The 24,777-nt window shown below is 51.6% G+C and overlaps 2 protein-coding genes and 1 long non-coding RNA gene across 3 annotated transcripts; 1 reads left to right on the top strand and 2 right to left on the bottom strand.

Annotated features, from left to right (window-relative positions):
• The first annotated feature begins 875 nt into the window (after positions 1–875).
• On the top strand, positions 876–4,313 carry commd9 (COMM domain containing 9). Its single transcript, XM_064313047.1, has 6 exons — positions 876–1,037; positions 2,075–2,200; positions 2,630–2,769; positions 3,104–3,138; positions 3,803–3,906; positions 4,019–4,313. The coding sequence occupies exons 1-6, from the start codon at positions 987–989 to the stop codon at positions 4,154–4,156; spliced, it is 594 nt and encodes a 197-aa protein (XP_064169117.1). The 5' UTR covers positions 876–986; the 3' UTR covers positions 4,157–4,313.
• A 901-nt stretch (positions 4,314–5,214) lies between these two features.
• Positions 5,215–6,614, bottom strand: LOC135241505 (uncharacterized). The gene is made up of 2 exons (XR_010326010.1): positions 6,575–6,614; positions 5,215–6,437 (listed from the first exon to the last, which is right to left on the bottom strand). It is a non-coding gene; the product is annotated as an uncharacterized LOC135241505 (long non-coding RNA).
• A 699-nt stretch (positions 6,615–7,313) lies between these two features.
• Positions 7,314–24,065, bottom strand: LOC135242651 (L-fucose kinase). Its single transcript, XM_064313805.1, has 23 exons — positions 24,009–24,065; positions 23,554–23,656; positions 23,145–23,296; positions 23,000–23,050; positions 22,402–22,527; positions 21,683–21,755; positions 21,414–21,511; positions 21,184–21,264; positions 20,571–20,690; positions 19,588–19,759; positions 19,116–19,222; positions 18,589–18,690; positions 18,256–18,429; positions 17,603–17,676; positions 16,608–17,014; positions 16,047–16,263; positions 14,921–15,087; positions 14,439–14,666; positions 11,870–12,013; positions 11,524–11,643; positions 8,216–8,403; positions 7,642–7,865; positions 7,314–7,368 (listed from the first exon to the last, which is right to left on the bottom strand). The coding sequence occupies exons 2-23, from the start codon at positions 23,633–23,635 to the stop codon at positions 7,314–7,316; spliced, it is 3,162 nt and encodes a 1,053-aa protein (XP_064169875.1). The 5' UTR covers positions 23,636–23,656; positions 24,009–24,065.
• Positions 24,066–24,777: the final 712 nt, after the last annotated feature.

The raw sequence follows: 24,777 nt of genomic DNA, 5'->3' as shown, positions 1-24,777 counted from the left end.
AAAAAGGGCCTGCAGAGTTCTGGAGAATGGTCTTGGGGACAGGATGAGGCCAAGATTGACTTTTATCAGAGTGATGGCGTAAGCAAAGTGTGGATGCCGAAAAGGAACTGATGTCAGCTAGGTCTATCAGCAAACAAATGGCTTAGCTATGCTCAGGAGTCCTCAATAATAATAATATTTTCCAAGAAATTATGAAAAACTGTTCACAACGTTTCGGCAGGTGCAGTAGAACTTAGGACCCTGGGAACATAGATACGCTCCCGCTGCAAGTACTGGCTCCCTTATTTTCATCGATGATTATTGCTGTTGCTATTTTGTTATTATTATTGTTGTTGTTATTATTATTATTAGTAGTAGTAGTAGTAGTAGTAGGCTAGTAGTAACACAATTTATACAAAATTATGAATAACCTTATAGATAATTTTTAAAATGGCCTTGTTAACACACGTGGAAGATTATCTGCTTTGCAAGTGTAATGGTTTCACATGAATGACGATTCGCTGTCCCCCGATTTGCCCGGTTGTAGCCAAATAAAAGCGGACTGTCCGGGGGGGAAAGAATTGGGGCCGCGCAGAGGGAACAGGGGATTAGAAACAATAGGGTTACCTTCGTTTGGTTATTAATGTAGCACTTCCATGGAGGAAACGCGAAGCTAATTTTAGAAGTGCATTCTTCGCTGGGAAAACTGGAAAAGAGCAGAACAGTGCCTTTTCTCGTGAAGTCTCAGTCTTAAATTGCAAGATAAAAAGCGTAACTTTTACAAAAAATTTTGATATGTTTCTGTTTCATATTCTCTAATTGTGGCGAATTTGGGCGGGTGTTTTATTTTTTTCCTTACGGCAATTTAATTGCATTTTACCATTTACGTGGTTCGTCTATGAAATTGTATTTATCGAGCAACTGCGACGTCTAATACTGCTCGGACTGCATTTCCCAGAACATACTGAGCGTCACATATCACGTGATATCATATCACATGAGCCAAAATGGACACGATACCGGAGGAACATTTCGCTTCATTACAGTTGCTTTTGAAGGTAGCTACCTACATGATTTGTGGGGCTTTTTTGCGATGCCAGATGAACTGTAACGTGCTTATAAAATAACTTGCTGTTTTTGTTAGTGAACTTGAGGATACGTTCGCTGCTCATTACTCTATTTAATGCAGATGAAATAAAGTGTGTTGTTCTGTGGTGGCGAAACAGCTAACTTACACCATTACATATGGATGAAATCCATTATGTGCAGAAACGCAATGTATTATTTATCTGACGTAGTCTATAACGTATTAGGAACAAACTCGTTTAAATAATTGTTATTGGAAATAAAAGAATACCTTGATTTTAGGGTTGCTCTGACAAGTGATGGCTAAAGAGCAGTGACGTTAGTATCCTTTTTTTTTGCAGTGTTTTACTCTGGGCAAGGAGGGCCGTATAGGTTTCTGATTCCCATGGCAACGTCTGGCCTTGATTACTTATCCCTATCATTTACGCCATCTGACATTTTAGAAACATTTCTTGATAGGCGCATGAACGACAGCCAAATACTGTTCTTGTGCTCTCTGTATGAAACATTTTACTGTGATTTAATTTACAAGTGAATCAGTGTTGGTGTATACAGCCAGTTAGCTCATTTAGCACCAGCAATTGGTCATTTGGCAACAACCATATCTTGAAATTTAAACCTCAAGATTCTACCACCCGCTCAACAATTAGTCTCGAACATTGGTACTGAAATCTGGCCCTCCAATCCAAATCTGGTCCTGGTTTTGTTTTTCTCCCAGGCAATTAACTGAACAATTAGTGCAACTGAATGGCCAGCTTGTCTTCACATCTGACTCCCAGGTAAAGGAGGGGTACAATTGGCCCTCGAGGACTGTGATTCGAGCAACAAGGTGTAGAACGTCTGTCAGTAATCTCACAGAGATCTAAACTGGGGGGTTCAAATCCACCAGCAAAGGTGACCTTAGTCGAACCTAAGGGGTTAGCAGAATGTGGTCCAAGACCTGTCCGCTGCCCAGAGGTCGTGACCGTTTCCTGTCCTCTGCTTCCTGTCGGTGCTGTTCCCGTTCCAGGCGCCTTCTAAGGATGCCGTGCGGCAGCTGTGCCAGGACAGCTTCCCGTCCGGAGCGCCGGAATCTCGGCAGCTCGCCGAGAGCGCCGCGGGGACGCTGTCCGTGTCCGCCAGCGAAGCCCAGCAGGTAGGCATGCTGGGAAGGGCAGGACCTCCACCCACCGTAGTCTAAGTGCACTTTTGTGTTCAACGTATAGGCCTAGATGTTACAGGCATAAATGTTACCATGAGACTGCTTTGTATTTGGGGGAGTGTATTATTTTTTTTTGGGGGGGGGGGGGGGTGTGTGAATGACAACTGGTATCTTGCTTCATGGTTTTTTTAATGTGAAAAATAAGGCTTCATGGGGCTTTAATTTTGGTGGAGCTGCCGCATGCTGTCAATCACAGAACCGATCAAGATTTTAGATCCTACAGCAAAACCAGATGATTGGTCGAAACTAGCAAGTCACTGAGAGCAGCTAGGGCCCGTTCTATGTTGGGGTTCATGTTGGATGCTGCGGTCGCTGATGAAGTGAAGGGAACCCCTTGTGTTTGGCTCTCTCTCTCTCTCCCAGCTGCTGAGGGCTCTGCACACGCTCTCTCATCACGTGCTCTTTCACGGCCTGACAGGCCCAGAGCAGATCACACGCCTCTTCCCTGACACCTTCCACACCAGCCTGAAAAACCTCCTCACAAAGATCCTGCTGGAGCACAGGTATGACCCGTAAAACTACAAATCCCACCCAAACATGATGCCACAATCCCTGCCCATACTTGACCACTACAAATCCTAACTCATTCATAAACTTACAGGCTTCACTCATGAACACACAAATTATAACAAAACAGAACAGTTCCCCAATCTGTAACCATGAACCCACTGAATTGTCTAAGAACTTAACTGAACCCCACCCACAGAACTACATATCCCCATCCACACTGCTGAATATAGGTAGCCACAGGCACAAGATTATCGCCATTTACAATGCTTGTATCCTGGTTATTAATCCAATGCCTCCAGCTTATGGTAAATCTTGTCTTTTTATCAGCCCAACATGGAGAAATGATGCCCTTTCCAGTCAAAGTAAGACCTCTTCCCTGTTGTGTTACGATCAAAAGCGCACATTAACCTGCTCTGAGAGGGACAGTGACAGCAGTGTTGCCAGGAACCTACCCCTCTGTCACGTGTGTTTCTGCGTGCGTCTAGCTGGGCTACTGGCAGAATAATAATAAATGTATTTTATATAGCGCTTTTCAAGAACTCAAAGACGCTTAGGTGACAAAGCATCTCAAAGAATAAGGTGACAAACGTATTAATCTGCGCAATCCACTCAGGTCCTCAATTTTTTTTCCCTCCATTTTAAGCCATAAAATGAATAATTTGTCTCCCTGCTGCCAACACCCTTAGCTGCCTAGTCACAAATTTGGGGAATTTCGTGGTGTGTGTGTGTGTGTGTGTTAACATGGACGACATTCGCTGTTGTAATCCATACCGTTTGAACACTGCTCCAGTCGTCCATGTCGTCGTGACTGCAGCACGTGCTTCAGGACAAACTGGAAATCTGTTTTCTGAGAATAAAAATGTAAAGAAGTCTTAAAGCATCCCTGACAATTAGCTCTTGGTGTATATATATATATCTGTGGTACCCGATGAGGTTAAAATCTGTATGCGTGGTGTGTGTGTGTGCGTCTGTCTGCCTGTCTGCCTGTCTGTCTGTCTGTCTGTCTGTCTGTCTGTTTGCCCTTAGTTTCGCTGCCCCAGCTGGTGGATATGGACTGGAGGGTAGACATGAAGACTGCTTCAGACTCAGTGAGCCGCATGGCAGTGCCTACCTGCCTGGTGCACATGAAGGTACGGCCCCTGGTACGGCCCCTGGGCCTTCCGCAGTGTCAGTGTCACCCCTGACCTCTGCCTTCAGCGTGTGACCTTTGACCTCCATCTTCCTGTACCTCGCGCACTGCAGGTTCAGGACCCCCTGGCCCTGGGGGGCGGAGACTCGGTTTCCGCGGTGACGGTGGAGCTGAGCAGAGAGACCCTGGACACCATGCTGGATGGACTGGGGCGGATACGGGACCAGCTGTCTATGGTGGCCAGCAAGTAGCCCCTGCCCCACAGCTACTGCCCCAGCAAGTAGCCCCTGCCCCACAGCTACTGCCCCAGCAAGTCGCCCCTGCCCCACAGCTACTGCCCCAGCAAGTCGCCCCTGCCCCAGAGCTACTGCCCCAGCAAGTAGCCCCTGCCCCACAGCTACTGCCCCAGCAAGTAGCCCCTGCCCCACAGCTACTGCCCCAGCAAGTAGCCCCTGCCCCACAGCTACTGCCCCAGCAAGTCGCCCCTGCCCCACAGCTACTGCCCCAGCAAGTCGCCCTGCCCCAGAGCTACTGCCCCAGCAAGTACCCTGCCCCACAGTACTGAGCAGAGAGCCCTGGCCCACTAGGACTGGGGTCCCAGCAGTCTAGGTGCCAGCCACAGCGTAGCCCCTGCCCCACAAGTCGCCCTGCCCCACAGCCCTGCCCAAGCTACTGCCCCAGCAAGTGCCCTGCCCCACAGCTACTGCCCCAGCAAGTAGCCCCTGCCCCACAGCTACTGCCCCAGCAAGTAGCCCCTGCCCCACAGCTACTGCCCCAGCAAGTAGCCCCTGCCCCACAGCTACTGCCCCAGCAAGTCGCCCCTGCCCCACAGCTACTGCCCCAGCAAGTAGCCCCTGCCCCACAGCTACTGCAGCCAGGAGTGTCATCCCTCTGCACTGAGCAATTAATGAACACACACACACGCACTAACAGGTACTCACACTCACACACTCACATAGACACCAACATACGTACACACACACACACACACTCACAGACTCGGCTCAGTAACCTGGGCGTGACGCACATGGATGTGATGGCCGCCTGAGTCACATCCTCTCGGTGTGAGGAACTGACGCAGGTCTGACTGCACAAACATTCCTCATCACCGCCATCGCCAAACTTTCCAGCTCAAAAACCGTATTAAAAACACACATTCAGATGCCTCTGGATTTGATTTTTTTGTATGTGTTCTCACAAAATAAATGAATAGCAATATTGACCTTAATCAGTTGTTTTCATTTGTGTTTCTGTCTGTAGTGATCATGAATACGTACCAGGAAATGCAAAAGAGAGCCAAGCTACATGGTAGGTTTATAAAGTGCACAATTTAATGTATCAAAAGTAGCACTTGGTGATTTCTCAACTAACGTACACCAGATTCGCAGGGTGGTGTTATAAACACACTGTAATACCAGGCTGTTTGTTTATATACAGTGTATGGAACAAGGACAACCTAACTAAATATTTAGGAATTCAAGATTCCACCTGGCTGTATTTTTTTGGTTCCAAATCAAAGAGATGTCTGGGGGGTAAAAAAAGGACATCTGGTCAGCCTACGTACGAAGCCTTCAGTAAGGCCAGAGGAGACCCTGGCAGCAAGGCAGAGCAAGGCACCAACAGTCAACACGGTGAGACCGGAACCCCAGCACAGGGCACTGGGCTCAATGGGGAAGCAAAAAGACGTTGCACCAGGGCTCCTGCCATGGGGACGGGTAAAGTCGTCGCGCCACGGCTCCTGGTACAGGGACGGATAAAGAAGTGGCAGCGATCAGACTGCTGGATGGGGGGATGTGTTTAGGATGCAGGAGAGGAGACTGGATGGGGGGATGGGGGGGGTAAAAAAGGAAGGGAATGAGAGGTTTGCTGTGGGGGGAAAAAAAGGGAAGTTACTTAGAACACCACATACTCTACAGAAAGACACTGTCCCAGCGCGTTCCCAAAAAACATCTGTGACTTGAGCTGTGAACTCATTCGTGGTTGTGAAAGTATGGAATTTCAGAGTTTTTCTGTAATCCAATCCAAGCAGACGGAGCTGAAAACAGGAAAGCCCCTTTCCTCTTCACCCAGTTCTGGACACAGAAACGTGTTAGAGGTCCAGTGACTGCAAACTGTCAGTTGGGTTCAATGTGAAAGTGAAGTATGAACTTACATTACAGGCATACAGGAACTGAGGGAAAAGGGCAGCTAACCAGTGATTGCTTTCTAAATGAATGTGCCCCAATGATGCAGCCAATGGGCAGTCAAGCTGGGCCCGGTCACTTTGCATAAGGAGCCCAATGATGTGTGAGTGAGTGATCTCTGTGCTCTTTATAATAAGGGTCTCTGGTGTTTCCTGACACCTTGCCGCTCTGGTTAAAAAAAGATGAGAACGGCGAGGAGGTCCTGTGATCGCAGTAAGATGATTGGATGATTACAAGGAGGGCTTCAGGGGGGCGGAGTCAGGCCGGGCTCACTGCTCTGGGCCGGCTGCAGCAGGGAGATGCCCTGCATGTCGATCTCCACTGAGTGAACACTGAAGTCGCCAAGGCCCTGAGGAGAGACAGACAGGCTGGCTTTCAGACCGTGGGTGTGTGTGTGTGTGTGTGTGTGTGCGAGAGTACGTGTGTGTGTATGTGTATCAGTGAGCGAGTGTGTGTGTTCCTAAGGAACTATCTCCCTATACTCACCTGTGTGTCACTGAGCACCTGTCTCACTGCACCCACCTGTGTGTCACTGAGCACCTGTCTCACTGCACTCACCTGTGTGTTACTGAGCACCTGTCTCACTGCACTCACCTGTGTCACTGAGCACCTGTCTCACTGCACTCACCTGTGTGTTCCTGAGCACCTGTCTCACTGCACTCACCTGTGTTTTACTGAGCACCTGTCTCACTGCACTCACCTGTGTGTTCCTGAGCACCTGTCTCACTGCACTCACCTGTGTGTCACTGAGCACCTGTCTCACTGCACTCACCTGTGTGTTCCTGAGCACCTGTCTCACTGCACTCACCTGTGTGTCACTGAGCACCTGTCTCACTGCACTCACCTGTGTGTCACTGAGCACCTGTCTCACTGCACTCACCTGTGTGTCACTGAGCACCTGTCTCACTGCACTCACCTGTGTGTCACTGAGCACCTGTCTCACTGCACTCACCTGTGTGTCACTGAGCACCTGTCTCACTGCACTCACCTGTGTGTTCCTGAGCACCTGTCTCACTGCACTCACCTGTGTGTCACTGAGCACCTGTCTCACTGCACTCACCTGTGTGTCATGAGCACCTGTCTCACTGCACTCCTGCACTGAGACCGTCTCACGCCTCACCTGGTGCATGAGCACCTGCTCAGTACTCCCTGTGTCATGAGCACTGCCTCACACTCACCTGGGCCTGGCCCTGTCTCCTGCCCCCGTGTCCACCGGAGCACCGTCTCATGCCTTCCTCTGCAGGGTCCGGTCACAGGACAGGCCGCCCCGCCGACAGGCTCTGGCCAGGGTCAGGGGAGGGCGCCATGCATAGCCTCACGCCGTTCCACCCAGCCATGCCTTCCTTCTGTGAGTTGCCTGACAGGCGCACAGTACATAGCCTCGCTGTCAGGATTAAGGTCTTTTTTGGAGTTAGCCTATTAGGGGTTGCAACACTAGAATCAGTTGCTATTGGTGACCCCAGGCAGAGTTGAGTCTCGAATTAGTTCTGTTTAGCTTGGATAGGGCAAACCTGAAATGTGTTGAGGACTCAGGGGGGTTGAGCCGTGCTTACGCCTGAAGGAACCTCAGCGACCACAGCTTCCCGAGCTTCACCGAAGCCTGCGACCCACCCTGCCCCGCACCCTGCCCCGCCCGCCTGCCCGCCCACCCCGCCCCCCGGCCCCGCGCGCTCTCACCCTCCACACAGGCGCGGGCGCACTCCTCCGCGTTGCTCACCAGCTGCTCGGTGTTCTCCACGATGGACGACAGGCGGCTGTACCAGCTCCGCACCACATCCTGTGCCAGGAAGAGATCACCAGAGCGCTCGCCACAATCGCCACTTCCTGTTCCATGACTGCACGCATTTCAGCGCCACACAGCACATTTCATATCTCATTTAAGTTTAAAAGTTCACTTATTTTATTGGTTTGTTTATATAAAAACGACCATGTTAAATTAATTATCAAAAAAAAAATCAGTTGTTTCAGAGCGGGCTATGAAGCTGAGGGAGGGTGTTAGTTATTGACAGTACAGACAGGAAGTGCCTTGTTCATTACAGAAGAGCCAGGAAGTGCTCTCAGTGCAATACAGCGTCAACAGGAAGTGTTCAGCCGACTGCAGTAAATAAAAGCAATGTGCAGGCCGACCTGCAGTAGATTTCGAGCCAGACGTGTCTTTCCCGTGTAGACCAGCAGGAGGCGCTGTTGCAGTGATGACAGGAAGTCCTCAGAGAGATCCAGACGCTCCACTTCCACCTTCAGGGGCAAACAGGCCCGGGAGCGTGCGATCTTCACCCCCCCCACCAGCCCCCCCACCTGGTCCTGCCACCCCCCGCCTGGAAAGAAGCACATTGCCACAGGGGGGCTGTTCAGGAGCACACAAATCATCTCCTTTACCATGTCAATCATCGTTTAAAATCTACAGATAATCACAGGCTGCCGTTAATCTTGACAAACATAAATGGATTGGATGTGCCGGACAAAGGGATATCCTTTAAAAGATGATCTTAAAAACGTGAAAAAAAAAAACAACAGTAGGAAGCGAGCTGACAAGACAGGATGGGACGGGACACACACACAGTCCCACAGCGTCTCTGGGTCAGGTGACCTCCAGACAGGATCCAGGAAGAGCCACAGCCATGAGCCCAGAGCGTAATACGGACTTGACAGAAATATACCGGCATGTATAAAATAAATGGGGATAGTATAATGACTGTGGGGGACTGGGCTTGGGCTTGTAACTGAAAGGTTGCAGGTTCGATTCCCGGGTAGGACACTGCCGTTGTACCCTTGAGCAAGGTACTTAACCGGAATTGCTTCAGTATATATCCAGCTGTATAAATGGATACAATGTAAAATGCTGTGTAAAAGTTGTGTAAGTCGCTCTGGATAAGAGCGTCTGCTAAATGCCTGTAATGTAATGTAATGTAATGTAATGAAGGAGCTGAGGACAGGTAAATTAACTGATAGACACGAGGGGTATAGGAGAGGCAAAGCAGATACTCATGGGAAGGAATAAAGAACGCGGTCGGGGGGGCTGTGTCTCTTGGTGCTGGGGCAGGGTGTTTCAACCCTGTTCCTGACCAGACCTTATTTGGGCAAGCTAAGGGAATTGTGAAATGTGGAGGGTCTTACTCAGGATGGCATTGAAGGGAAGTCCAAATGGTCAAGGGAGGTGCCTACCGTGGTCATTTCTGTATGGAATTATTGGCTATGTACATTGTTGGTAAATTTATGCATGTTTATTTGCCTTAGCCAGGATGTCATCTTGTGTCAAACTATAGGTAATGAATATGTTCACGTCTGCTCTGGCAGACTTAACCAGTAATTATGTTTATTAATAAACCATCATTGCTTTCACCTCATCTGCATCTTCCTTTGCAATTATTTTGCAGCTTCAAAGTATTCAGAACCAATCTTACAGGAACCCACTAGAGCCAGTGCTGATGTTGTAAAGCATGACGGTGTCCCTGGTGTGGTGCTATGGACACTGGCATTTCGGGTCAGAGCCCCACGTGTCACTCTGAGCAGGGTACAAGTCCCAAGAGAACTCTGAATTTTAGTAGCCGAAATCCAAGTCACAAGATCTCTGAGTAATGAACTAGGCAACAAGTCCCAAGATCTCTGAGATTTAGGAGTAGAATCTAAGTCATAAGACAACTGAGTACTGAGTCACATAATTCCCAAGATCTTCAAATACTGAGACAGGCAACAATTCCCAACACCTCCGAGGTTCTCGTGAGCTACAAACAAGTCCCCAGACCACTGAGACTAAGCCAGAGGGGGTGCTGGTGCCAGGCATGGACTCCAAGATGCAGGTGTGCTGCCCAACACCACAGCATACACATCAGGTGATCTCTGGGCTTCTAATGTCTCTATAGCACTTTTAAGCCGCGTTTCCACCCAAAGTACCCAGAACTTCCAGTCCCAGGAACTACTTTTCAAGAAACTAACAGGTTCCTTCAGCCCATTGTTGTCTGCGTTTCCACCGCGGTCTAAAGACCCGCGAAGATTAGGCAAATTAGCCCACTGACGTATGAAAAAGCGACGTCGTCGTCGGTCTATCTGTCGTATGATTTCTTCTGTAACCCCATACTACCACCGAAGTAGCCTACATTATTTTCTAATAACCGGGACAGCCCGGAGGGGTTTATTCCACTTATACCAACAATGACTATATATGGTTACTTTAGTATTTATTGATTTTTATCAACTTAATCACCTGGAATTGAAATATTCTTCCGCGGCCGTTTGGGCATATTTTACCATTGTCAAGCAAAACTCTCATTGGTAGTTCGACTTGGACCACTGTTATGCAACAAATAGGATATAACAGGCCAATAGTCAGATTGTAACTGTTTTATATATCCTCTCAAACACATTCATTATGTTCAGAAATATTCAGCGCTTGCGCCCCACCCCAAAAGTTCCGGTACTTCTGGAAAGTACTACCCCCTGAACCCCCTGAACCCCCTTTTTTGGGGGTAAAATAAAGTCCCCAGAACTTATTTAGACCCTGGTCCCTGCGGTGGAAATGCACTGAGTTCCTCAAATGCGGCTTTACTCACTCCTACTAACAAAATTTCCCAAAGGTCCTAGTTAGAGGTTTCGAAAATAACAAAACTTCCCCGATAAAGTTTTCTCCCTGTGCCAAAATGCAAATCCTGACAGCGAGCAAAAAGACCATGTCAAAGAAAATAAAGGCTGAGAAAAAGAGCAAAGAGATGTTGAAATACTGATGAGTAACAACAAGAGCGTCAACATGAGTAAACAAGAACCACCCAAAATCCCTTCCAGGGTTCTGCTTTCTCACAGAGAAACCCCATAACAACAAATCACATGGGAACACACCCTGCAAAAAGAGGAACCAAACAATGCAACAAAAAAAAGGTAGTAGCAGTGAACAAACACGTCCTATTAGAGAGACAGAGAGCTGACACTGCAATGAAACTAACGTCAGTGCATACACAGAAGCCCTGATCACAGTGGTAACCAACCCAGATCCTGGAGATTTTCATTCCAACCCAAGCAAAGCAGACCTCATTCAGCAATCAGAGATCTTGCTGAGTTGCTAGTTAGTAGACTCAGGTGTGCCAACTTAGGGCTGAAATGACAACCTGCAGGATGGTGGATCTCCAGGAACAGGGCTGGTTACCACTGCTTCATCACATCCCTCGCCCTCTAGTGTACAAATATGGAATTGCATCTTTTTCTCCATAGTTACCATTAACCGGATGCCATTGCTTACAAAGTAATTTCATATCCAAGCCAAGGGCTTACTTTCGGAGAATGAGAATATTTACACTGAAATGCTGAGCCTGGCTTTGCATTAAAATTTCAACTGTAATTTCAGTCATTCCAATTGAAATACGATTTCAGTCGTTAAATATCCGGTGATACCGCACACCGTAGCAGCGGTGCTGTTACTGCTGTGCGCTGGAGTTCCGCTCTCTCACCTGTGGTCAGGATCTGCTCCAGGTGCAGCACGGCGTGGATGAGGGAGTCGGTGTCGAAGGTGCGACCGGTGCACCTGTACACGGCAGCCAGCAGCGCCCCCGCCAGGATGCTGCTCGTACCTGTCACAGGTGGGGGGGGGGGGGCAGGGTCACACTACAGGATAAAATCCCATCGGCTGCATCTCCTGATCTCAGATCAGCTCCAGCATTCTGGACAGGGGTTGAGGAGACTGATCTGAGATCAGCTGTTTGTCTCAGGACTGGGGTTGTGGAGACTGATCTGAGATCAGCCGTTTGTGTGAGGACTGGGGTTGAGGAGGCTGATCTGAGATCAGCCGTTTCTTACCCAGGCCAGATCCGTGGGGGAGCAGCGACCAGCTGCGCAGCTCCACCCCCCCGCCCCAACGCTGCTGCAGCTGCTGCCCCAGGGGCTGCTGGGAAGGGAAGGTGACCAGGCCGCTGCACACGCACACCGCCTTCAGCAGGGCACCTGCGGAAACGGGCCGACATGGGGAAACGGGGGTGTGATGAACACGCGTGTGCAAGCACACGGACAGAGACACACGCGTGTGCAAGCACACGGACAGAGACACACGGACAGAGACACACACGCGTGTGCAAGCACACGGACAGAGACGCACACGCGTGTGCAAGCACACGGACAGAGACGAACACGCGTGTGCAAGCACACGGACAGAGACGAACACGGACAGAGACGCACATGCCTGTGCAAGCACACGGACAGAGACGAACACGGACAGAGACGCACATGCGTGTGCAAGCACACGGACAGAGACACACATGTGTGTGCAAGCACACGGACAGAGACGAACACGGACAGAGACACACATGCATGTGCAAGCACACGGACAGAGACACACACGTGTGTGCAAGCACACGGACAGAGACGAACACGGACAGAGACGCACATGCGTGTGCAAGCACACGGACAGAGACACACACGCTTGTGCAAGCACACAGACAGAGACACACACGCGTGTGCAAGCACACGGACAGAGACACACACGCGTGTGCAAGCACACGGACAGACGAACACACGCATGTGCAAGCACACGGACAGAGACGAACACGGACAGAGACGCACATGCGTGTGCAAGCACACGGACAGAGACACACACGCGTGTGCAAGCACACGGACAGAGACACACACGCGTGTGCAAGCACACGGACAGAGACACACACGCGTGTGCAAGCACAAGGACAGAGACGAACACGCGTGTGCAAGCACACGGACAGAGACACACGTGTGTGCAAGCACACGGACAGAGACACACACGCATGTGCAAGCACACGGACAGAGACAAACACGCGCGCGCAAGCACACGGACAGAGACACACGTGTGTGCAAGCACACGGACAGAGACACACGCGTGTGCAAACACACGGGCAGAGACACACACGTGTGTGCAAACACACGGGCAGAGACACACACGCGTGTGTAAGCACACGGACAGAGACGCACACGAACAGAGACACACGCGTGTGCAAGCACACGGACAGAGACACACACGCGTGTGCAAGCACACAGACAGAGACACACACGCGTGTGCAAGCACACGGACAGAGACACACGCGTGTGCAAGCACACGGACAGAGACGAACACACGCATGTGCAAGTACAAGGACAGAGACGAACACGCGTGTGCAAGCACACGGACAGAGACGAACACGCGTGTGCAAGCACACGGACAGAGACACACACGCGTGTGCAAGCACACGGACAGAGACACACACGCGTGTGCAAGCACACGGGCAGAGACACACACACGTGTGCAAACACACGGGCAGAGACACACACACGTGTGCAAACACACGGGCAGAGACACACACGCGTGTGTAAGCACACGGACAGAGACACACACGCGTGTGCAAGCACACGAACAGAGACCAACACGCGTGTGCAAGCACACGGACAGAGACCAACACGCGTGTGCAAGCACACGGACAGAGACACACGCGTGTGCAAGCACACAGACAGACACACACGCGTGTGCAAGCACACGGACCGAGACACACACGCGCGTGTGCAAGCACACGGACAGAGACACACGCGTGTGCAAGCACACGGACAGAGACACACACGCATGTGGAAGCACACGGACAGAGACACACGTGTGTGCAAGCACACGGACAGAGACACACGCGTGTGCAAGCACACGGGCAGAGACACACACGCATGTGGAAGCACACGGACAGAGACACACACGTGTGTGCAAGCACACGGACAGAGACACACACGCGTGTGCAAGCACACGGACAGAGACGAGCACGCGTGTGCAAGCACACAGACAGACACACACGCGTGTGCAAGCACACGGACAGAGACACACGCGCGTGTGCAAGCACACGGACAGAGACACACGCGCGTGTGCAAGCACACGGACGCAGGCAAACAGGCTCCTCGCTGACTCCAGGCGATCGTCAGGCCGTACGCACGGGCTAGCCTGCTTCTGTTCCGCAAACGTTGGGGTGACCTCCAGACTAAATACCCACCTCCCGCAATCCCACCCCTCTTCTCTAGCACCCCTACATCTTTGTTCTTCACTGGACTCGGGACAAGTTAGCTGAATACGATACATCAGAACATGCTGATTGTACCAACACTAATTATAAATCAGTTCCCCAAATGCACAAAATGTTTCCCCCACCCCACTCCGGAATGTCCCCTCAACCCTGCTGAGTCACTCTTCAGAGACGTCCTGGGTTCAAGACCATATGCAATATAATGAATTACAAGACATTAATACAGCACATGGTCTCATCCAGAGCACGTCACAGTGGAGCAGAAACATGTGCATTTTCCTGTACATATCAGAGTAACGTAATGCAGGGGAGTGCACTGCGTGTTGTGGGACACGTGAACACGGGCACAAAGCACACGCGTGTGCCCTCACCTGGGGCGTGAGGCTGGCAGTGGTCCTCCAGGTCCTGCAGGGTTAGGCACACGGTCTCCGTGGCAACCTGGCAGTCCCGCCCACCGCTGGAGCTGACCAATAGGAGATGGGGTTCCTTGATCCGGCGAGCTCGGGCCCCGATTGGCCGCCTGCCGCCCACCCTGACAGCCACGTTCACCACGGCGCCGCCGCGCTCGAACGCGATTGGCGGGGTGTCGCTCCACCCACCTGAGAAGGGGCGGTGACAGTAGCTTAGCAACGGGCCACTGGACCACTGGACTGGGAGTGAAGTGCCTGGATTTAACTGCATTAAATCCAGAGGCCGATTTGTGGCAAAATAAATACATCAACAATCAAATAAATCATGCTTACAATTGCTACTGGCCACTCTACATTGGAGGATAAGATGTTTTTTTTAAAATCTATAAACATATATATATCCTGAGATCTGCCTTTTTTCTCATGCAGTGGGAAAGTCTCACCTGATAGGTCCAGCCTGGCCGGGCATTCCACCTCCTGCCACTCCCCGATTGGCGGCAACTTCCCTCGGCCAATGGAAACAAAGCGCCGCGCTGACATCACAGCCTGCCGCAGCAGCACCTGCCCCGCCCCCTCGTAGTGCCTCGCAGCGCGCACCAGCAGATCCGGCCTGCAGAGGGCAGTCAAACACAAACACGATCATGACTCAGTGGAATCAACCTGAAAAGGGCACAGTTTATATACACATAGGATCACTACAAGAGATCCTACAGATTGAGTTGAATGACGGGACATGGGAATTAGCAGAAGGTAAATTCTGCAGAGACAATAAGATGCTTTTTTTCATGCAGAGAGTAGTCAAGTGCGGAATAGCCTGCCAGGCCACATAGTAGAGACAGAAACTCCGGGGGTTTCCAAGACCAGGCTGAATACAGTGTTAGATACAAACTAGCCTGTAGGTAATCAGAGCACTAGGTACAGTTTAGTTAGGAAAATATGTTAAGTAATGCTGTCCTGTTTTGTAAAAGTATAAGGAGCCAGAGGGAATAGTGCCCCCTACTGGCCCACCAACACCTCTTCCAGCAAACAAGATGACATCTCCCCACCAAGCGCATACCTGCATAGCTTCAGCACTTTCGCATGAGAAAAGACTACAGGGTGGTGCGGCTCCTGCCCAGTAAACATGCAACCAAGCATGCGCTGAAGCATGCAACCAAGCATGCACTGAAGCATGCAACCAAGCATGCGCTGAAGCATGCAACCAAGCATGCGCTGAAGCATGCAACCAAGCATGCGCTGAAGCATGCAACCAAGCATGCGCTGAAGCATGCAACCAAGCATGCGCTGAAGCATTCGCCAAAGCACACGCAGCCAGCAGCTGCAGCCCGTCAGAGGAATGCACTTCCTGCGCAGCCAATGCAAACAAAACTCAGACCCACAATTGAGCAGAGGAGGCGCTGGTAAGTGTCGGGAAAAGGACACGCACACCACACAAAGCCCCCCTCCAAACGCGCCGCCCGGTGGGGGACGCGGTCAGGCACAGAGGCACTGGAATGCTCAGAACCCCAGGATTCATCACTGAGAGACTTTTTAGCGCAGTGAGGCTCATACTTTCCATACTCCTCTCACCTGCTCTTCCAGTTCTGTCTCTCTTCGGCCAGCGCCTGGACCCCCCCTGGCAGGTCCCCCCCCTCCAGCAGGGCGAAGGCGGGGGCCCAGGCGGGGTTCGCGGCCGGCCCACTTCTCAGGCCCCCCCTTCCCTCTCCAGCCAGGCAGCCGAGCACATCCGCTATGCAGGCAAGACTGCGGGCAGCTATGCCGAGGTCCTCGCTGCTTCCTGCTGCCACTGAGGTGGGGAGAGAGAGAGAGGGATGGAGGGACAGGAAGAGGAAGAGAGGGAGAGAGAGAGAAAGGGACAGAGAACAGAGAGAAAGAGAAAGAGAAAGAGAGGGAGGGAGACAGGCACAGAGAGGCAGAATAAGAGAGAAAGATGGAGAGAGACACAGAGAAAGTGTGAGAATGCGTGAGAGAGAAAAAAGAGGGAGAGGTTGCTATGATGCTATGGGAGCTACATGCTAACTGTGCACAGAACAGATTAGGACAGAAAAATCTGTCTACTCAGGAACCTGCGACCAGGTTCTGTGATCCCGACCATACCCCCCTCCCCCCTGAAAGCCCCCCCCCCCTCACCAGCGTCCAGCGTACGCAGCAGCGCCTCCTGCTGGCCGGCCAGGACGGCGGCCCTGACGCTGGGGAGGAGGCTGCGGTCGGTCCGGCCCCTCAGCCCGTCCCCCGCCCTCCGCCGCGCAGCGCGGAAAAACAGCTCCTCCCTCCAGCGCAGCTCCTCCTGCTGGTCAGCGCAGGACAGCACCTCCCTCAGGGAGAGCCGCCACGCCGCCCGCCAGCGGCCCGCGTCCCAGGCCCCACCTCCTGCCCTGCCCCCAGCCCCGGCTCCACCCCCGGCCCCGCCCAGCAGCCACCCCACCCCCTCCAGCCCCACGGTGCCCCCCCGGGGCTGAAACACGGGGAAAAGGCGGACGTCGAGGAGACAGGGGCAGGCGTCGCCATGGCCCCCCGCTCCCCCCAGGTCGCCAGGTCTGGGACAGAGACACGGAGAGAGAGGACCGTTAGAGACCCCGTGACCAATGAGGCCCAGGCTTCGCCACGCTGCGTTACACTTCAGCCACACGCCCTACCGATGCTGTCCATCTGGCAGCAAACACAACGAATCATTACAGTTCATCATTTCTGTGAGCTAGTAGCGAGCGTGTGTAAAGTAAAACAAACAGTGTGTTGATATAGGAAAACCTGATAGTTTGTTCCCTCTGAGCAATGAATTCTTAAAATTTGTACATTTGCCTAAAACTGTCCGAATTGTTTCTTTAAGTCACACAAAAATGAGTCATTTTCACAATTTGAGTTAACTTGACTGTGCATTTCTCCTCGTGTGACCGACAGGATAACCGCTAACAAGGCTAACCGCTCCCCTAATGTCTAACAATGATTTCCCAACTCGCTTAACCACTAAATGCTAATCTTACAAGAGTTAACGACTAACCCGTGACATCAGTAACCGCTAACATGGCTAACCGCTAATCACTAACCGCTAACATGGCTAACCGCTAATCACTAACCGCTAACATGGCTAACCGCTAACCACGCTCAGTGCCTCGGGCGGGGCTCACCGAATTCCCGTGCGCTCGTAGAAGTCCGTCCACTTGCGGTTCAGGAACGTGGCAGACGGATCATCAAGAGATGCCTGTGGAAAAGGAGGGAGGGATGGAGGGATGACGATGAGAAGGAAAGATAAATAAGGCGAGAAGGACTATAATGAGCCAGCCTGGTTCAGCTCTACAGTGGGAAAGGGCTATAATGAGCCAGCCTGGTTCAGCTCTACAGTGGGAAAGGGCTATAATAGAGGTCCAGCTCTGGGGTCCAGCTCTACAGTGGGAAAGGGCTATAATGAGCCAGCCTGGTTCAGCTCTACAGTGGGAAAAGGGCTATAATGAGCCAGCCTGGTTCAGCCTCTAACACGTATGGGAAAGGGCTATAATGAGCCAGCCTGGTTCCAGCTCTACAGTGGGAAAGGGCTATAATGAGCCAGCCTGGTTCAGCTCTACAGTGGGAAAGGGCTATAATGAGCAGGCCTGGTTCAGCTCTACAGTGGGAAAGGGCTATAATGAGCCAGCCTGGTTCAGTTCTACAGTGGGAAAGGGCTATAATGAGCCAGCCTGGGTCCAGCTCTACAGTGAGAAAGGGCTATAATGAGCCAGCCTGGTTCCAGCTCTACAGTGGGAAAGGGCTATAACTGATTTGGTATATTTTTGTATCTACGTACCTCCAGGTTGTCATGAGAACCCAGCACTGTGAAGACCGTCAGCTGCAGCTCCCCTAGCTGCACACGGTGTCCCTGAATGATGATGTCATTGAGAAGAGCCAGCTGCGGAACACAGCTCAGCGAGGACAGCTCCAGCCCCGACACCAAACAACCGGGCGGCACTTGCACTGGGCCCTGTGGGGCGGAGAGGTCACAGGTCAAAGGTCATTGGTCCAGTGACCTGTAGCCAACAGAAATCCAAACACAAAAACACACCACAGCAGCAGTTACTGAGTAAAGTTCGGAAACAGGAAAGCACCAGGGTCAGTGTAGCTGGTAATGGCACTGAGAGACCTGCAGGTGGCAGCGCAGGACAACCGCTCCGGCAGAAACAAGGACGTCCCCTTCCAAAACGCTGTTTATCACTCTACTGCCCGCGGCCAAACTCTGTACATTCTGCAGGGGAGGGAGGGAGAGAGGGAGGGAGGGAGGGAGAGGAGAGAGAGGGAGAGAGGGAGGGAGGGAGAGGGAGAGGGAGAGAGAGGGAGAGGGAAAGAGGGAGGGTCATGTGCATGTGTGCTAAAGTTATACACTGACACGTTGTTTTCATTCTGATTGTGTCATAATTTCTGTACTGACTGCTGGGAAAAACACAAGCTGTCGCATCACAGGAACGAAGCGTGAATTTGAGCTGCGTTTGATTTTGACAGAAACAGGGGAGAGAAAGACACAGAGAAGGAAAGGGAGGGAGAGAGAGAGAGGGAGAGAGAGACGGAATGAAAGGTGTGAGAGTGTGAGAGTGATTCAAAGCCAGCGCTGCGTATCAGACGTGTGTTTGGCGGTGTTTTTGGCGGTAATGGGGAGCAGACGCTGGCGGTCACCTGCACGTGTGACAGCGTCTCTCTCTCCGTCCCCGTCTGCGTCAGGCGCCTCACGTGCTCCAGGCCAGAGAGCGTCATGTAGTCATAGCGACCATCTGGAACGTAGACTGAGAACACGCACACAGGCACGTACACACACACACGCACACGTGTACACACACGCACACGCACACACAAACAAGCACATGCACACGTACACACACACGTGTACACGTACACACACACACACACACACACACACACATACACACACACGTGTACACGCACACGCACACACAAACAAGCACATGCACACATACACACACACACACACACACACACACGTGTACACGCACACGCACATACAAACAAGCACGCGCACACGTACACACACACACACACACCCACACATGTATAAGATCACTGAGGACAGAGGAGGGTTACAGTGATGTCATTTTAGATTTTCACAGAAAGAAACGGAGCGTTTCGGCACCCAGGGAGAGGGGGGTCCCGCGCAGAGCTCTCCAGAGAAGCGCCCTCGCGTTCCTCACTGCCGCCCCCTGCGGGCCACGCGGGGAAGCGCAGCCCTGCCTCTCTGCGCTGACGAAGCGGTCCTCGCTCACGTCCGAACACAGGCACAGCAGCACGTCCAGGAACAGCGAGATCTGGGGTGGGGGGGGCGGGAGGGGGACGGTGGGGACAGGACAAACAGGAAGTGGGCGAAAGAACGACCATCTGCCCTGAGAGACCGCGGCGCAGAGGCGGCCTCGTGACCCGCCATTCCCGCCACGGCATCCCGCCACGATGAGCCGAACCGCCAAACGGACCCCGGACCGCACCAGACCGAGCGTGAGACCGGACGTTTGCTACCCGTTTTTCATAAGAGGGGGGCTGAGATGTTCTTAAAAAATAGATGACTTGGCAACAGAGAGACACAAAGAGTCAGACAGATAACATTACATTACATTACATTACAGGCATTTAGCAGACGCTCTTATCCAGAGCGACTTACACAACTTTTTACATAGCATTTTACATTGTATCCATTTATACAGCTGGATATATACTGAAGCAATGCAGGTTAAGTACCTCGCTCAAGGGTACAACGGCAGTGCCCTACCCGGGAATCGAACCTGCGACCTTTCGGTTACAAGCCCAGTTCCTTACCCACTGTGCTACACTCCATCCTAACAGCCTAACAGGCTTCGGCAAGACGATACGAAGTGTTTGTCATGTCCCCAAAGCAGATTAGAACTGAACCACACTGAACTGAACGAGAACGGGAGAGAGAGACAGAGAAAGAGAAAGAGAGGGAAACAGAGGGCGATCAAGAGGAAAAATAAACAAATGACAGAGACAGGGAAAAAAAGCAAGAGAGAAGAGAGGGAGAGAGTGAAGTGTTGTGAGAGAGGGAGAGAGTGAGTTAGAGCGAGAGAGAGGTGGAGGGAGGGGCAGAGGTGGAGGACAAGCACACACCTCTAATGGGGGGGCCCCAGAGTCCATGCCCAGGTAGGTGCAGCCGTCCAGCGGGGGGGTCACGTGCATTTGCAGCAGCCGCTCGGACACCTCCCTGCAGAAGAACACTGGCCCAGACACCTGCAGCAGGGCGGGGCCCACACCAGTCAATCACTCTCACCGACCAATCACTGAGCAGTATTAATTACACTTCCTTGTCACATATGCTATTGAACATTTATCACTTAATTGACACTTACTTGAGCTGCCATCAGTCACCTATAACATTAGGAGCCTTTTTGCCTAAACAAAATGGATATTGTATTGCCTATAGAAGTACCTCGCTAGCTAGCTAGTCGGTGCACATTAGCTAGTAGTAGTAGTAGCCAGCAGTAATGGGCATGAAATAAAATGAGTGAAAAGCCAGCTGAGCTGGTCGTTACAGCGAGAGCGGCGTGTGAGCGCAGACCGTAACCATCCCGACAGCTGTTGACAGCGGCACAGGGACTTTGCCCAGACACTGAACACATATCTCACACGAGAGCAACAGGTACCAGGGTGAACACCTGGGACCGGGCGAAAGGATGAGGAACACAGCAAAAAGTCCCGTGAACGCAATCGAGAGCAGACGGACCAGCGGAACCTTCCCATCAGCCCGAGCGGCTTGTCGGATCTTCTCCTCGGGTCCCCTGTAGATGATGTCACGCACTCGGTCCTAGAAGAAAGGCCAGACAGACGTGGCAGCGCATCACGCTGCTGTTATACTCACACCTTGCAGTTCCAGTAAATTGATGAAGTCCTTACACAACCACTGCAAGAGTTACTGCCCAGTTCTCAAACTACATTTCCCAGCAGGCCACTTACCTGCTCATCAGTGAGGTACACCCCATGGCTGGTGGCAAAGGTCACCTCCCCCGGCACAGACAGCACTCTAACTCCATAGAAGCCGTCCCAAGACATGGCTGAAAAGATGGAGAGGGACAGTGTAAATCCCCGTGGCATTGTACGGATGGGCCATCGCAGTGGTACGGTGGCCTGTTTGTACCATCCTAACTGATTGGGATTTATCCTTTGTTGCCGATGGATTGTGACCCAAGGACAGGATGAACCGGGCTGGAGTGGGCGGAGCTCACCGGGATTGCTGGGTAACTCCAGGATCATATCAGTGCTGCACACCCAAACACCCGGAGGAGAGCCAGGGCAGACCTGCACAGGGAGAGAACACACAGCCCAAGTGTTCACTGCGTGTGCGCGAGTGTGTGTGAGTATTTACCTGGTGTGTGTGAGTGCGTGTGAGTGTTTACCTGGTGTGCGTGTGTGTGTGTGTACGGTCTGTGAGTGTGTACCTGGTGTGTGTGAGTGTGTATACCTGGTATGTATATGGTGTGTGCTGTGTGTTGGTACCTGGTGTGTATAGGTGTTGTGTTGGTGTGACCTGGCGTATATGGTGGTTGTGTGTGGTGTTACCGGTGTGTGTATGGTGTTTGAGTGTGTACCTGGTATGTATATGGTGTGTGAGTGTGTACCTGGTATGTATATGGTGTGTGTGTATACCTGGAGAGTGTGTGTGTGTGTCTGGTGTGTACCTGGTGTGTGTATGGTGTGTGAGTGTGTACCTGGTATGTATATGGTGTGTGTGTATACCTGGAGCGTGTGTTTGTGTCCCTGGTGTGTACCTGGTGTGTAGTGGTACCTGTGTGTCCCTGATCGTGATGGGTGTGTGTCCTGTTGTACTGGTAGTGTGTACCTGATGTGTGTATGGTGTGTGTATGTGTGTGTCCCTGGTGTGTACCTGGTGTGTGTATGGTGTGCGAGTGTGTACCTGGTGTGTGTATGGTGTGTGAGTGTGTACCTGGTTTGTGAGGACACTCAGCAGCAGGTCCAGGCAGCACACAGGCTGCTCCACCAGCCCTGTACTCTCCTGCACGGGCAGCCAGCAGAAAGCCCGCCCACAGCTGTCCCACGGGAAGTCCCGGCCCTGGAGAGAGAGAGGGAGAGAGGGCGAGAGAGAGAGGGAGAGGGAGGGGGAGAAAGAGAGAGAGAGGAGGGAAGGAGAGGGGTGGAAGAGAGAGGGAGGGAGGGAGAGAGGGGAGGAAGGGGTGTGGGAGGAGAGGAGAGAGGGAGGGAGGGAGGAGAGGGGGAGAGGGGGAACAGAAGAGGGGTGTGGGAGAGAGGGAGGGGAGAGATGGAGGGTGGAAAATAGTGAGTTATGAACACATCCTGAACACTCACACGAACACATCCACACACTCATAAACATGGCACACGACACACGGCTCTTTCGAATCATCCTTTCTATTACCTTTTTCACCCTTTCCCTCTCATCTTCCTCCACTACTTCCACCTACATCCCCTGCTCCACCCTCCCCCTCCTTCCCTTCCTTCCTCTCTCCCATCTTCTCTCCCTCTCTCTTTTCCTTCCTCCCTCCCTCTCTCCCTCCCTCCCTCACCGTGTGCAGGATGAGGATGTGGGCGTCATCCAGTGCGTCAGCGGTCACCACCTGCAGGGACACACAGACACAGCGCCCAATCAGAGGTTCCGCGCCCGCAGCCAATCACGGGGCCAAGACGCCGCCAACGCCGCTCGCCACTCACGGTGTGCCCGGCCCTGGCGCTGAGGTGCTCTGCCGCCACCAGCAGGGCGTTCAGGGTGGCACCCCCGCTGCCCAGGCGCTCCTGGGGGTCGGCTACGGTCAACAACAGCGCCCCCTTTGGTAGAGATCCGCGCCGCTGCCGCGCTTCCAACTCTGGGGAAAACGACGGCAGACATGTGTGGGCCTTTGATACGAGCCAGCTGTGATTCTGCATGTTCAAATGGGGTTTTTTGGTGAATTCCCACAGGAAAACCAGACACAATCAGATGTGTAGGGCTATTTCTCAGCTGTCTGAAAGGCATAAAAACGATACTTGACTACACGAAAGTTTCAAGTTCAACAATGCCTTTCAGTCAGTTCGTTAAAAAAAAGAAAAAGGTCACTTTTTTATGGAAGTTAATGCTTCTCACCTCTCTGAAAGGCGTACACACTGTCCTTGTGCTGGCAAGTCAGGACGATCACTGTCCAATCGAGCGCCCACTGGCGGGCCATGTTGGTGCACCTACCGACTGCCTGCAAATATGAAAACGCCCAAACGGCCACTCAATCACTCAGTGCACTGGATTGGTAACGTCTAGAAAGCGGAACGCAGATGTGCTTCTGCCTGGGTGCAAGGTAAACGCAGGGGGACACGTGCAGCGAAACCAACAACACGGTAACTAGTTAAAGGTGCACGTAAATGTTACTTGCTTTGTAGCCCATTAAGATTACTGTCAAAATATTTTAGACGTCAGTGACAAACAGCAACATTGCTAGCTAAAGATTACAAAGACTATATAAGCATATCTCTTTTTGTGCGGGGCTTCGCTTTACAAACGCAGTTATTTCTCTTACGACTCCTCTTCTGCGTTTGTCGCTCACTCACCCTCAATCCACCGCCAAGTCCATCCACTTCCGGACTGCAATCGCTGATGCACCACAACAATTTAGGAATTATGGGTATTGTAGTATCAAGAACGAGAGCGACAGCTTTACGGGTCAGAGAACAGAGCAAGTATGTCCGTGGAAAGGCTTCTTTACAAAGGCAACGTTCACCGTATTCTCTTTGGAAACAAACTAGTCAGGACAGATTAATCTTTTATGCAAGATTGTGTAAATACTGTTGTTATAGAAATCTGGATGATTAATACTTGACAAATATAGACGTTACATTCTTTCGTACATCTGCAAAATATGTGCAACTAGTAATTTGATGTCAAAATTCATTTTGTTGTATGCATAAATTATCGAAAACCGGCTGCACTGAACGTAAGTAAAAGACAAAGACAGGACATGTTTGTTTTCAGTGATTAATCGTTAGGTTTTATTGAAAACATTACAAAATAACATGTTTTATGTTGAGTTTTCATTTTATTTCCTTCCTTAAGTGATCGCGTTTAGTCAAACAGTAAAAAATGGCTTTTCCGTTTCTCTCCAACGTGAGCAGTGGACAGAACGGGACAGGGTCAGGGACTGGGAGAAACCGTTAACAGACACGAGAGACTTGCGCCCTCAAGTGGCGTAGGTCAAGGAGCCGCTTACACGTTAATCACCACGGTTGGGACAACGCTCGCGCCCTGTGCATGCAAAGAAAGATTCCGCCGACCACGAAACGGCTAGTCCAACGAGCTAAAACAGGTTCCGATTGGCTTTAT

Source organism: Anguilla rostrata, chromosome 16 (assembly GCF_018555375.3).
Source record: "Anguilla rostrata isolate EN2019 chromosome 16, ASM1855537v3, whole genome shotgun sequence".
Lineage (NCBI taxonomy): Eukaryota > Metazoa > Chordata > Actinopteri > Anguilliformes > Anguillidae > Anguilla > Anguilla rostrata.
The sequence above is the reverse complement of the archived record's forward strand: the minus strand, read 5'-3'. Positions and strand labels throughout refer to the sequence as shown.

Coding starts and splice junctions, on each gene's coding strand:
- LOC135242651 (XM_064313805.1), bottom strand. CDS start 23,635: ATGGCCCGCCAGTGGGCGCTCGATTGGACAGTGATCGTCCTGACTTGC. Junction 17,015..17,602: donor TACGAGCGCACGGGAATTCG/GTGAGCCCCGCC, acceptor TCTCTGTCCCAG/ACCTGGCGACCTGGGGGGAG. Junction 8,404..11,523: donor GGAGCAGATCCTGACCACAG/GTGAGAGAGCGG, acceptor GCTTCTTTCCAG/GCGGGGGGTGGCAGGACCAG.
- commd9 (XM_064313047.1), top strand. CDS start 987: ATGGACACGATACCGGAGGAACATTTCGCTTCATTACAGTTGCTTTTG. Junction 1,038..2,074: donor CATTACAGTTGCTTTTGAAG/GTAGCTACCTAC, acceptor TTCCCGTTCCAG/GCGCCTTCTAAGGATGCCGT. Junction 3,907..4,018: donor CCTGCCTGGTGCACATGAAG/GTACGGCCCCTG, acceptor CGCGCACTGCAG/GTTCAGGACCCCCTGGCCCT.